The following is a 13,671-nucleotide window of genomic DNA, read 5'->3' as shown; positions in this document are numbered from 1 at the left end:
ACCAGCTTCATAAAAATATTCCTCTCACTGAAACTGCCCATTAACCTTTCTAAGTTGGCTAATGATTAATGTCATTAGCTTCTGGGTGGGACCACAGTTCCCCGAGAAGTTACGGTGCCCACAGAGGGTGGGTTGTAAGGACTCTGCAAACCTAGCCTGCCGTCCTCGGTCTGTCTGGTGGTGGCACTAATGGTTTTACCCCCTCCATCGCCCCTTTTATTGCAGTCATAATCATGCATCTGGTCGGTCAGCACCTGCCCTACTGCCGGGGAGAGAGAACCCAGATAACAATGTCAAGTTTACCAGACCTACACGATGTGGACATCACCAATTACGTGTCAATGTTGTATCTGGAAACCAAAGTCTCCCGGGACTGGGGAACAGCCCAGCCACAGTTTCTTAAGGTCTGTTCTGATTTCCTTTACCCTTGGCATGGTTCTATCAGATTGAACTTGTTTGAGATTGCCATTTCAAGGGTCAAAAATTGGCCAAATATCAGCAATTTCATGGGGCTCAACCCACTATATTTTGTCCTCAATTCTACTAGAGCAGGGATGTCAGTCACAGTTCAAAGGTAACAAGCAAGTAGAATAAACTCAAGTGAGAGGAATGTCAAAGTTAGGGGTAGCACATGTTTAATTCTAAATTGCCCCAGTTGTGTGCTTTTGCATTAATATTATATGCATGTGGCTTCTGAACAGTTTCCACTTCTTGGGTTGAGATATTCAAGGTAATGAGTTCATAAATTTTCATGTCATTATGGTGCCTAAAAATAGTTTTCATGGTATTTTCATTAAGTTACGAAGGACGACAGGTTGTATTTACAAAAGGAATGACTGTAGTCTTGGAGGTCATGTGGGAAACTGCAAATAACAAAGTGCTGTGAACAAGGTCAGGAAGTCTTGGAATTAACAGCAGGTGAACCTGGAAACAGCAGAAGTCACTGCTTGTCCCAGATGTTGAGTAGAGCTTTATCACTTGCTTACCCGCCGTGTGACACGTCTTTACATGTATTTTATCTTTCCATCCTCCTAAAAAAGCCACCGGGACAGGCATTATTATCACCACAGGTGATGGATGCTCTGACGTTCTTAAATAAAGTGTTAAGGTCCGTATTGCTAGACATTGGCAGAGTCAGAATTTACACCCAGGTTCATCTTAGTCAAAGCCTTGCCATTTCCTTACACCTAGGAAGCCTGGAGGACCTGTTCTTGAGATGGTCTGGGGTTACGCCCTTGGTGCTGGCATATACTCAGAAGTGTCCCAGTGTGGGACTGTGCATACGGCTGGCGCTTTCCCATCTACTGGCCCACTCTGCAGGTAATTGAGCAGGTCTCCCCCAGTGCAAAGCACAGTGTTTGGGTCGCACTAACATTTGCCTCTAGACTGCTGCTCCTGGGGTCGTTGCTACTCCTGGGAGAGCTTGGAACGCCATGGTCGATGAAGCACGTTCTTTTAGTAGTGTCCCTGATGGCCTTGTTAGCTGCATTTTCTCGTCAGGAATCCAGGATAAAAAGGAGTTCTAAATCACCTTTGTGCAAGACAAAATGGAGAGCACTGTTTGAAACTTAAAGCACCAAATTCTTTTCCAGTCACGTGATTGCTGTAGGTCGATGAGCCATTAAATCAAGTAACAATTATGCCAGGTACTTGAGGGGGAGGTCGGGAGAGCGAATAAATACTTTTGATGCTGGCTTTTACTGCTGTGTTGATTCTCAGAGTGTTCTGCTTTAATCATCTCTCATGGTAAGGGTCATGGATAAATACTACTTTCACATGTACACACAAGTACTGGACTTGGAAATAATGGGGATGAGGGCAGTAATTTAATACATACTAACTTGTTTGCTGATTTATTCTGCATCTGTCACAGCCTGTAAACTCTAGCAACCTCGTAACTGCTAATTCTGCCCCGTTGCTGACATGCAACAGAGACAAATGCCAAAGAGAAAGCATGGAAACTGAGCTGGCCCTCAGATGGGGAGTGGGCCCATTCCTGTTGACGGTGGAATGTCCCCTGGAAACCGAGCAGGACCTTGAGGGGCTCCCGGGTACAAATCCTTTCTGTGTCCCTGTTTCTTGTTTGCTAGGAAATAGGCATCATTCAGCCTCCTAGACCTTCCTTGAGTACCAAAGGGCAGATTCAAACAATTGCTAATCAGGGGAGGAAAGGGGTGCAGAAACAAAGGAAGAAGGATAGTGGGTCAAGTAACAATAGCCAAGTAACAACAGTCAAGTAACTGTAGTGGGTCCTGGTTCCTCCTCAGAGGATACACAGAACGATATCTTTGAGTTTCTTCTGCGGGAATTATGGCCCGCACCAGGTGGAGGAGGGTAACTTCAGGCTGAGCAAAAGAGCCCTGGAGCACAGCCCTGTTACATCACCACCAACCAATCCGAAGAAAGATGCACAGCCTGCAGCCCTCATCCCAAATTTTGCCCATAAAATCTTCTCTCTGAAAACCATCCAGGAGTTCAGGTTTCTGGAGCAGGAGCCCCCCGTTCTCCCTGCTCAGCCCTGCAATAAACCTTTCTCTGCTCCAAACTACGACGTTTTGGTTTGTTTGGCATCCCCGTGCGTCAGACACATAAACTTGCACATAAACTTGTGTCTGGTAACACCCTCATTCTATTTGCGATCGAGTCAGCAGTGTGCACAGAATTTCCTCAGGAAGGGAAAACAGACATATATAAAGTAGCATTCAGTCTACGTTTTTGGCCCTTTGCTCACTGAATGACTAGCTGTCACAGCCCCAGTGGCTCCGTGCACTTCACCCACTGGGTAGGGTGCTTGGAATAGCAGGAGTTCACATAACCTTTGAATGATAGACTTTGCTGGGTTCCTATCCCTATATTAGCGACAGAAGAAGTATAAGGTACTTACACTGTTTTTGCGGAGGTGATGGACAGCGGTGAAATAATTAGACCCGAGGCATTTGTTTTTATTTATTTATTTGGCCGCACCATGCAGCTTGTGGGATCCGACTTCCCCAACGAGGGATTGAACCAGGTTCGCGGCAGTGAAAGCGTTGAGTCCTAACCACTGGACCACCAGGGAAGTCCCCAGACCTGAGGCATTTAGAAAGCAAAACTAGGAAGGTTAAGAAGAGTAAATTGAAGTTAAGCAAGAGCCCAGTTAACTACTACAGACCCCAAATGGCTGAACTTCTGAGGGGACGTGTTTCATGGATCTGAGCTGAGGATCAGACACGGCGTGGCCAGTGGTGTCTGGGGGACCCCGAGTTACGCGCTCAGTGGGTCAGCATGTGGCTTTCCTGCTCTTCACAAGGCTAACTGTAGCTACCTCGCGGGATTGTTGTAGAGGTCGGCGATAAGGTAAGCAGGGCCACATGGGACGCCTGGCACAAAGTGGGAGCCAACACATGGCAGCTGCCTTGGTCACCGTGGCAGAGGCAGAACATGACATGGAGCTCAGAGAGTGACCAGGATTTCAGCAAGTGGTGGGAAGAGATAAAGGCACCCTCCATGCTGCCGTGTGGAGCCCTCATTCCTGTACTCTCACAGTTGTGTAGCTTTTCCATTACACGAGTATTCTACAGTTTATTTAAGTTCCTTTGGTTATTTCCACCTTCTGGCTACTATGTGTTCGTTTCCTAGTGCAGCCGTAACAAACGATGCAGATTGCATGGCTTTAGAAAACAGAAATGTATTCTCCCGCGGTTCTAGAGGCTAGTCCACAATCAAGGTGCTGGCAGGGCTGTGCTCTCTCCGAAGGCTCTTAGGGGAGAGTCTGTTCCACGCCTTTCTCTCAGCTTTTGGTGTTGCCCGCCACCCTCAGCATTCCTTGCTTGTGTCTGCCTCTGTCTTCACACACACTTCTCCTGTGTGTAGCTCTTCTCCTCTGCTTATAAGGACACCAGTCATCTCAGACCAAGGGCCCGCTCTAATCCAGTGGGGCCTCATCTTCACTTAAACAACTACATCTGCAACTACATTATTTCCAAATAAGGTCACATTCTGAGGCTTTGGGGGAGACATGGATTTTAGGGGGGCACCATTAGACCCAGTCCACATGGCTGTGAACATGCTTGCGCCTGCCGGCTGGGGTTCCTGTGCGCGGTGCCTGTGAGCCAGGCCCCCCTGTGACTGTCCTTCCGCTGGGATCCCCGGGTCCTAGCGTCTGTGCGTCCTTCACTTTCACAGGATTAAGCCAGGTTGCTTTCCTGGTTAGTGATGCCGAATTACACGCCCACAAGTAGTGTGTAAGAGCTCCTGTGACTCTCAGCGTTAAAAACATTTTGCCAACCTACTGTTTGTCAAGTGGTACATGGTTTTTTTTTTGGGGGCCATGCCATGGGGCATGTGGCATCTCAGTTCCCCTGTCAAGTGGTACATTTGTACGGCTTAATTTGTGTTTCCCTAATTCATATTCCTCATTTATTTTCTCCTTTGTAAAATACCTATTAATGTCTCCTGCCTGCTTGCTTGTTGGGTTGGTTGTTTTATCCTTAACTTTTTGGAGGAATTCTCTGTCAGTTATATAAATTGCAAACATTTTCTTCCAGTTTGTGGCTTGTGTTTTCGACTCTCTTTAAGGGACCTTTTGATGAAAAGAAGTCCATGATTTTAATGAAGCGAAACTTAGTACTTTTCTTTAAGTTTGGGAATTTTTGTGTCTTAAGAAAACCCCTCCCGCTACTTTGAAGCCATAAAGATATTTCTCTTTATTTTCTTTTAAGGTTGTAAAGTTTTGTCTTTCACATTCGAGTCTATAGGCCACCAGGAAGTGTTTTGTTATGAATGGTGTGAGGTTGAGATCCAGTTTCATTTTTTTCCAGTAGGGGTAAACAGTGATATCTGTTATCACTTTACCTTTCCCCACTGATTGTCAATGTCACCCCTGTCATCTTAAACAAATATCCATGTGATTAAATCTGTTCAGGCTCTCTGGTCATTTGTCATCTGGCTGGTCATTTGAGTTGTTTTTCAAATGTTTGCTATTATAAATGATTGTGTGAATGACAATTTTGCATGTCTATATTTGCTACATCTCTGCTGTTCATTTCCTTAAACTTCTGGATGCAGTTTTGCATGTCAAAGAGTAAAGGCATTTTGCTTTTATTACTTTCTCCTCACGTTAGGGACCCTCCCTCACCCTGCTGCCCTGTTCAGCACGTGGACAGCTCCTCACCCCTTGCAGACTCCCCAGGGTGAACTGAGGGAAGCTCTGTGGGCAAGGGGTCCATCTTGTTCACTGCTGTATGCTCAATATAGCCCCTGGTATGTAGTAGATGCTCAATAAGGCTTTATTGAATGAATGATTGTGCTTCTCAGTTTTTCACCAGCTAGTTTTATCACTAAAAAAAAAAAAAAAAAAAAATCCACTTTGTGAATTTCTAAAGGCCCCATCCCTAGTCCACTGTGGGACGGAGCCCAGGGTGTGTAAAGACTCCGGGGTGCCTACAAACCCTTCCCTTCAGTCACGCCTTCCTCCAGCCCAGCACAGAGCTCTGTGAGCTGAATTCCTGCAGTGATTTCCAGCACCTCAAGCCAGAGTCCGTCTTCATGGGTTTTCTGCTTCCTAAGTGGAACGTAACACCAAATTGTGCCCAGCATGGAACTGGTTATACAATTATACAACCAGGAACATGTTGTCTTTATACCGTTGGGTGAGGACATGAGCTGCAGAATCTAACAGACCTGGGTTACACGCTAGCTCTGCTATTTGGTAGCTAAGGAAACTTGGGAAGTTTAATCTCCTCGTTTGTGTAATGTGGACAATAATACTCGCTCTGGGTGTTCTTGGGAGGGTCAGACGAGAGGTCACGTATGTAAAGTGCTTAGCACAATGCCCGACCCATCTGAATAAAGGCCACAGATGTTAGGCGTTAATAATGGTGAGCGTGGCAGAGAGCTTAGAAGGCCTGTGTGCGTCAAACTGCTTTATTAACTCAGTGGAAATGGACACGCACTTCCAGGAGTGAGGAAGGGGAAAAAAGCTTTATTTTTAATTTGTTTTAACAAATTGGCTTTTAAAATTGTAGTTGCTGTTACTATGAGCTTTGATTCCTATACATTTCTTCTGCCTGGTCTAGGAGTAGAGTACCAAGGGACCAGTAATGACTCCCTAAAGACAAGTGTTAGGGTGGCGAGCAAGAGCTAACAGACTAATAAGCTTCCCCCTGGCAGGCTGTGCCCCTACAGAGCCCCCAGTCACCCACTGTCCCTCTCCCCCTCCTCTGTGGCTCTGCCTTTGAGCACACGTCATCAAATCCACATCCTGGACTTCCTGACACAGAGCTAAATGATAATAAGGTCTACAGAGCTTAAGCCAACTCAAAGACATCACTTATGGAAGCTGAGAAGTAGCATAAGAAGAAATAAACCCAATAAATGGTCTCCTCGGATAGTAAAATGGACGCTCTAAGAAGTTATAAGAGATTTTGTGAGCTGTAATATCCTTGGGAGGAATAAAATTAGAACGTTTTTGTTTTGTTTTGTTTTGTCTTTACAATCTTTCATCTCTGACCAAAAGAAATAAAAATTCTCCTTCAACGTGACCAGTGCCGATGAGCAAATCACTAGCGATGCCACCTTTTTCAGTCTCGAAGTAAACAGAGAGAGAGGAAAATTTGTTTTTCATTAGTAGAAAAGTGATATGACTTACAGGAATCCTTGGGTAGTTGTTGCCTTGAAGGCTTGGAGGACTAAAAACTCACTTTGCTCATGAAGGTCTCATTTGGCTTTTCCTCCACAGCTGTGACGAGGACCCCCATTAGTTCCCAGAACTGTGAACATGCGCACGGTGATACCTGGTATCATGTTAGTCTCTAAGCTTCCCAGAGGGTCTTCAAGGCTAACAGCGCTTGGAACTCTCCTCGCACCGCGCGGTGGGTAGATTTCACCGAGGTGTGGAAGGAAGGATGCAGGCAGGGGCTCCAAGCGCTCTTCCCAGGTCTTCCCCCGCCGGCCCCCTGCAGGCTGCTGTCAGCCGGGTCCGCATCCCCCCTTCCCCGGCTGCTTCTCACACCCTGCTCCCCCCCACCGCCCTGGGGGCTTCACTCTCTGCTCCCTGTTGATGCAGAGCGGTTCGGTACTCTTCTAACCAGGACGCTCGGGTTTGACTCAGGGTCCAGGCAGGAGGCACACCGGTGATTCTAACGAAGAGAAATTAATTAAAAGGGATTGGTGACTAGAATAGGTGATGAACGAGTGAGCTGAAATGGCAGAGGGTACGTGAAGCCCTCCCAGAGGGAGCAGTTGCAGGGGGCAGCTACCACCCGAGGAGCGGGAGAACAAAGGGAAGGGCTTGGAATTACGAAAAGTAGGCGCTTGAAGGCGGGCCTTGGAGAGCTGGTGTCTGAGGCTGGGACGTGATGAAGCTGGCTCCGCCCGTGCTGGAAAATTCGTCCACGGGGTTCAGCCGCCGCTCCGCGTGCTGCAGGGAAGTCGCGGTACTAGGGTGATGCCCGCAGGGGTAGGAAACAGACAGGAGGGCACGAGTCCCTCCTCCCCCCAGCCCCGCCGTCTCCCTCTTGAGTCCCCGCTGGGTGGAAACTAACACAGACCAGATGGCCCGGCAGAGAGGGCTTTTGCAGCATCCGACCCCAGCGTCCTGGAGCCAGGGCACAGAAGGCGGATTTGGAGCTGAGACACGACGGCTTAGTAACTGTCGCGCAGACCCAAAGCCATTAGGATGCTCTGCAAAATCACAGGGTTAGGGTAGGGTTAGGGTTAGGCTTAGGGGCACCTTTTCTAGCATGCAGTTGTGGTTATACGTAAAAAAATAATTAAAAGTTACCCCATCATTTTAGAGAAACAAACTTTTACAGTTTAGCTGTTCCATTTGGTTGTACCTATTAACTCCCTTCTCTCCATCCATCCATCTTGCTTACTATAATTCTATTTAGCGTCCATAAACACTGATTTCATCATGTCACTGCCCAGTACTTATAACACTCAAGTCTAAATTCTACAGATTATTGTATAAACCACACTTACGTCACACTTTCTACTCTCTGTCCTGACCCTCCCCTCGGGTTCCACCTCAGATCCGCACTCCTCATTATATACTTTGTAACAGGAATATTCTGTTCCTTCCAAGGACTCCTCTTTCTTCTCCCCAGTCCCCCAAACTTTTCTTTACTTTTGTAATTCATTCATTCTTTAATTAATCTGGGTACAGGAAGTGCATAAAAGATAGAAACCTTCTTCCCAGAAAGAGACATACAGGCACTACATTTGCACGTAATGCTGCAAATTCTGCTCGTAGACACCCTGCAGATCCTTGCCATGGAACCTCTGAGGGTCCATCATTCTCAGATTAGGGGCTCCTTTCAGAAAGTCTACACCAGGACAAGTCTCCTCGTCCACTGAGCCAGCCTCAACCACCAGCTACTCAGACCTTCTTTGATTCTGCTCTGTATCACACATTTTGCCCCTTTATTATACCAGTATATAACAGGTGGATTTAATTGACTAACAGTTTATGATTGACGTTTCAGCTCCTCAACCAACATAAATCTTTCGTGCATAGGGACCCTGCCTCCCACCCTCCCAGCTCCCTCCTCTGCATCACACTGTATTTGCTTTTACAATAAGAAGCAACAAATAACATGCGTTTATGGACATGATATGGTTTTAGTACCTTTCTTGCAAGTGATAAAACATTTCTTTAAAAATATTCCACAATACCTACCTTTTTGCTAATCAGACAGGCACCTCTCCTAGTTCATAGGGACTTAATAGGTTTTACAGTATTTCAGAAGAGCACAGAGTGGTGCTTATTTTGTCACCGTGTGTGATGTATCTTTTTCTCAGTCCTCCAACGATAAATGGGAAGTTTGTTTCTGAGTCGAGGCCAGCACCCCAGAGGCCCAGCAAACCCTTGCTGTGCTTGGTGGGGCTCCGCCTCCCCTCTGGGCCTTCTCCCCGTGCAGGGCTGGGTTCCATCCCCGGCGTCATGCGCGGTCAGAAGCCCTGCTGGGGGTCTGCCCCACGGGGCTCCGCCCATCAGTCCTTCCTGCATCTCTCCCCGTCTGCAGCCTCTCAGCTACCCAGCACGTGGCCCTTCTGCCCCAGGGGGCTCCTGTGTCAGGCTCGCCTCTGTCCCGTGGGAGGGAAGAGAGCATCTTTGAACCGAGCTTAACAGGCAGAGACTGCCTGGGAGAATCAAAGGGCGGAAGGGTGGGGCTCAGACCGCTGCAGTCATGGGTGCAGTTCAAAGGCAGCCCCAGTGAAGATGCAGCTCCTCATCTGTCATCCCCTCTGGCACCTGCAGGCCTTCCCTGGCACAGGACTGTGGAGGAACTGGCGGTGTGAAGGGGAGGGGAAAGCGGGGGAGGAAGGGTGTCTTTCGGGCGTGTCTCCTCTGTCCACCGAGCCAGATCCTCAGGTCTGTGTGATCTCGCCTTCTGAGAGCTCTCGAAATGCTCCCGAGCCTTACGGAGAAGCCCAGCAGAGCCATTTCCACCGTAGCTGGAAACTCCTGGCTTCAGCTTCCTCGCCACCCACGTGCAGCTGTGTTGGTTGCCCTGGACCCCAGTCTCCCGCCTGCTCCTTTGACTTCCGCCCTGCGTCCAGCCCACCTCACCGCAAACCTTCCCCTGTAAGGACACAGCCCTGGACGTTGTCCTGCGCCCCACTCCACAGCACAGCCGTGACCGCGGAGCAGTCTCATATGCGCCTGGCTTCAGGCCTGTGGACCAACCTCTCTGCCTCGCGGGGCTGGGGTCTTGACATTTTTACGCATGTGACGTTTACCACCTCCACACTAATTTCAAGTATGTTTCCCACTTAATCATAAGGTTTCTTGTGACTCAGAGAGGTTAAGTAGCTTGCTCAAGATCACACAGCCTGATGGCGGTAAAGCGAGGCTTCAGATGCTGATCCCAGAAGGAGGGCTCTGTCTCCTGTGATGAAGACGGTGATTCCACGAAGCCTGTGCTACCACCTCCCCTTTCTCCCAGTCTCTGGTCCAAGGATGCAATCAGTAGAGGATAGCAGAACTTCTTCCTGTGGATTGAATTCAGCCTCAGAGGCTTTCTTAACACAGCGCCCCAGAAAGCCACTACCAACTACATGCAGTCGGCCCATGAGATGAAACTTGTTCACCACCCTTGCCACGTAAGCTGTCCTGCTGCCCATGTAGAGGAACAGCTCCATGGAGCTCAGTGAGCCAGGGGCACAAGCTGCTGTTCTTCAACGCTGCTCCTTTCCTCCCATATTTTAAGGCGCGTGTTCTTCTGGGTGGGATTTGAGGCTTGTTCGGCTGCTCCAGATCAAAGCAGAGGAACTTGGGGGGGGGGGAGGGTGACAGGAGGACCTTAAGGAAGAGCACTCCCTGGGTCCCCAGGCGGCATCCTCCCTCTGGCTGCCAAGCCCGCGGTGGTGCCTCAGCTCCCGAGCTCTGCGCGCCCAGCTTCCCTCCGCGGAAGCGGCGCCGGTCAGGCCGGGGCAGCTGCTCCAGCCCCCGAAAGCCAGACGGGGAGAGGGTAAAACAGATCCTGGCGAAGACGGGCAGCTGGCTCCTGCGGCGGAAACGTGCCAGCCCACGGTGGGCTCGGAGCTGGGTGCTGAGGTGGCGCTCCGGGGATCCCCAGAGTTTGCATCCTCAGGCCTGTGGTCACCCGTGTGCCCATCTCCCCGCCTTAAGAGTCTGTACGAGAAGCGCAGAGCGCAGGGCACCAGTCTGGGGGGCTCAGCCTGGGGAGCAACGCGCTGGGCTGGGCTGCGCGCCCGGTGGGGACCGCGGCGCTTCCCCCCAGGTGTCTGCGACAAGTAGCAAGGGACCCGCGTGTTCATGAGCTCGGGTCACCAGGAGGTCGCTGGACGGCCGTGGTCCAGGCACCATTTCATTTCAGGAGCTGCTGCCGGACTCCCAGGGTTAGCACAGCAAAGCCCTCCCTGGTTCCCACACGCGTCGGTCAAGGCCACTGGGCGACCCCGAAAGACGCCCGCCGCGCTCGGCTCCGCATCTGCTGCTTCATGCGGTCGGGCCAGGCCGCCTTGACCTCGGCGGCGCGGGATGAGAGGAAGGGCCGGAGCCGGATCGCGGCTGTGCGGTTTCTCAAGGCCCAACTGGGGCGGAGACTCCGCCTCGGGATTCAAAGGCTGCCCCCCAGCCCCGCCCGCCCCCGCGGTGTCCCCCCCGCCTTCGGGGGACTCCGGCATCAGGACCACGGCGGAAGGAGCCTGACGGCCTCAGTCTGCTGCCCTTGCGATTAGACCCGACTGACGTGCAGTCCTCGGCTTGCTGTACAAGCCCTCGCGCAGGCGGCTCAGGCTGGCCGGGGGCAGACGCGCGGGGCCGAAGGCAGGCCTGTGTCCGTGTTGGCAGGGTTGGTCAGTGACGCCCTTCACTGTGCGATTCTCTTGGAAGCTAGATACTGTAAATAACTACCTAGGAGTCCCTCTGTTTTCAGTACGCAAGGACGGATTTGCTGGCTTACCCCTCACGTGTATCTGGTGCCCACTTGGAGAGAAATCCGGAGGGTGGCCACGGTCCATAGAGGCCTGGGAGAGGATGCCACAGGAGGGACGGATGTGCAGGGCTCAGTGGGGAGGCCGGCGTGAGCCATGCTTCCTGCTCTGATCTGCTGTGTCTGGTGCGGCCCTGCCTCGTGTGACTTAGGGTGACCTGGACTCTATGAGACTCTGCTGTGATTCCCTCTACTTTGAATGGAAGTAATTTGTTAGTTTACAGGTCTTTAAGGAAAGGACACTGTATCAGGAAAGGGTCCTGCTGTATCCTAGTGCCCCTCAATGTCTTCTTGGATGTATAAACAGGATTCCTAGCTTTTCTGGGCCGTAGTTGGAGCACACACACACACACACACACACACACACACACACACATATATATACACTCACATATACGTATACACAAATGTACATGTGTGTATATATATTCATATCACAGACATAAACACCAGTTGCAACTATTATTATGTGAAATCATTGACTGATAAGAAATTAAAAATTAAAACATTTATATACACTTGTGTAATGTAAGCAACATTATCAACATTTGTTGGGAATTGTGACTAGGGCTGCCCATGATTAATGATAGACGTCGTCCAAGTCTCTAACCATCCATGTTTCTAAATGATCTTTTCTTTTAGGATGTTAGTCAGTGGCCAGTAAACTCATAGGGTGTGAGTAAAACATTAGCCTTGTAAATTCTACTCTTGAACTTCCAGGCAAAGTCATTGCTCTCAGGCTTGGGGGGAGTAGGGCCTGCATTTGTGCGCATGGACTTTGGAGTCAGATAAACCTGAGTTCAAATCCTGTTTCTACTGCTAATAGCTGTGTGACTTGGGGAAAGTCACTTGACCTGTCTGAGCCTAAATTTCCTTATCTATGAAATGGAGATTATAATGCTTAGCTGGATCCTGTCTACTGGAGAGTGCTTTGTCTGGCTGTGATTCCTCGCAGCCACAGGGAGCAAGCTGGCCCTCTGAAGACGTGGGTATAGAAACAAGCCAAGAACTCAGGTTCCTGATGACATTGTTGAATTAACCAACCTTGAAGCCACTCAACTTCCAGACTTCTTGATGTAGCCAGTTGAATTGGGGTTACTTGCAGCTGAAAGCTTCCTAACTAATAAAACCAAAAATAGAATAACTCCATCTTAAATGAAATCTAAAACCATTCCACAACCACAACCACAAACTATGTAGAAAATGTTGCTAAATGTAGCAATTTGGGCGAAATCCAGGGGGGATGCGTAGGTGCGTCCTAGGTTACACTTAGGAGAGAACAGTTGAAGGGCATCTCAAAGGATGCCCTTCCAAGGGAGGGACCTCAAAGGCAGCTGTCTTCACACTTGTTTCAGGAAATCCTTAAAAGGTTTGGATAAGGAGAATGCCGTATTTGGAAGTTTTTAGAGTGTTTTGCTCCTGAATTGTGTGAGTGGGAAGAACCGTCTGAAGTGAACGAAGATTCCCATCTGGCACGTTTCCCCAAATTCCGTTGCAATAACCCAGTGAGAACTGATGTGGCTTTGAACAACTTTCTGCCGGTGGGGACACAGGAGAAGGAGATTGGAAGGTTTGGTGCATTGCACGAGATGTAGTCGAAGTTTTAAAAATGAGGAGCAGGAAATAAAGTATCCTGGAAGCCACAGGAGAGAAGAGAGTCCAGAAGGAAGCTGTGATCACCACCATCACCACCACCGTTAATGAAATCAGTGACCCAGTGGTGAAAACTGGCCTTGTGCCCCGGTGCTGCAGGACGGCTGACGTAGAGGATTCTATTTAATCCTCTCAAGAAGCCCACATACTGCCCCCCACTTTCTGATAAGGGAACCTAGATGTCATAGTTCACGTCTGACTGCTCGTAAGAGTGGACCCAGGATTCAGGGTCTGATGCTCCTGAAGCCTATTTCTTTAGCCGCAGGCTAATCCCGTGATAGGTGGTGATGCAGAGAATCTAGCCGGAAAGGAAGCTGTTGGAGTTGGCAATTAGGAAGTCACTGGTGAGAGACGTTTCAGGTAAAGGTTGTGCTGAAGTGTGACAAGAAAGTGAGAGCGGGCAGTCGGTAAAGGGACCCGCCTTTGAAGAAGCTGAGGCCTGGAACTGGAGGGCGACAGCCCAGGGGGCACATGAGGTCATAAAATGGTATTTTTTTTCCATTGGGCATTGTGAGAAAGGGCTCCAGTGCCTATTAGTCGTAATTATGGTGGACTGGGAAACACAAGTAGAAAGAGT

At 49.5% G+C, this 13,671-nt stretch overlaps 1 protein-coding gene across 7 annotated transcripts in view; it reads left to right on the top strand.

Moving 5' to 3' along the window:
* The window catches only part of LOC309626301 (uncharacterized protein), a 194,308-nt gene that overhangs the window by 95,648 nt on the left and 84,989 nt on the right, over positions 1 to 13,671 (top strand). For 4 of the 7 annotated variants that reach the window (XR_014243087.1, XR_014243088.1, XM_082386886.1 and 1 more), the window contains one exon: positions 226 to 404. The exons of the other annotated variants lie outside the window; for them this stretch is intronic. Coding sequence is in view for 1 of the 4 variants with exons in the window: in XM_082386886.1 (XP_082243012.1) it covers positions 234 to 404 (171 nt within the window). In the remaining 3 variants the exon portion in view is untranslated. Of the gene's footprint in view, positions 1 to 225; positions 405 to 13,671 lie in introns of those variants that run through there. 7 annotated transcript variants of the gene reach the window in all.

Source organism: Balaenoptera borealis (assembly GCF_965194805.1).
Source record: "Balaenoptera borealis genome assembly, chromosome: 3".
Lineage (NCBI taxonomy): Eukaryota > Metazoa > Chordata > Mammalia > Artiodactyla > Balaenopteridae > Balaenoptera > Balaenoptera borealis.
This window is presented reverse-complemented; position numbering and strand designations above follow the sequence as displayed.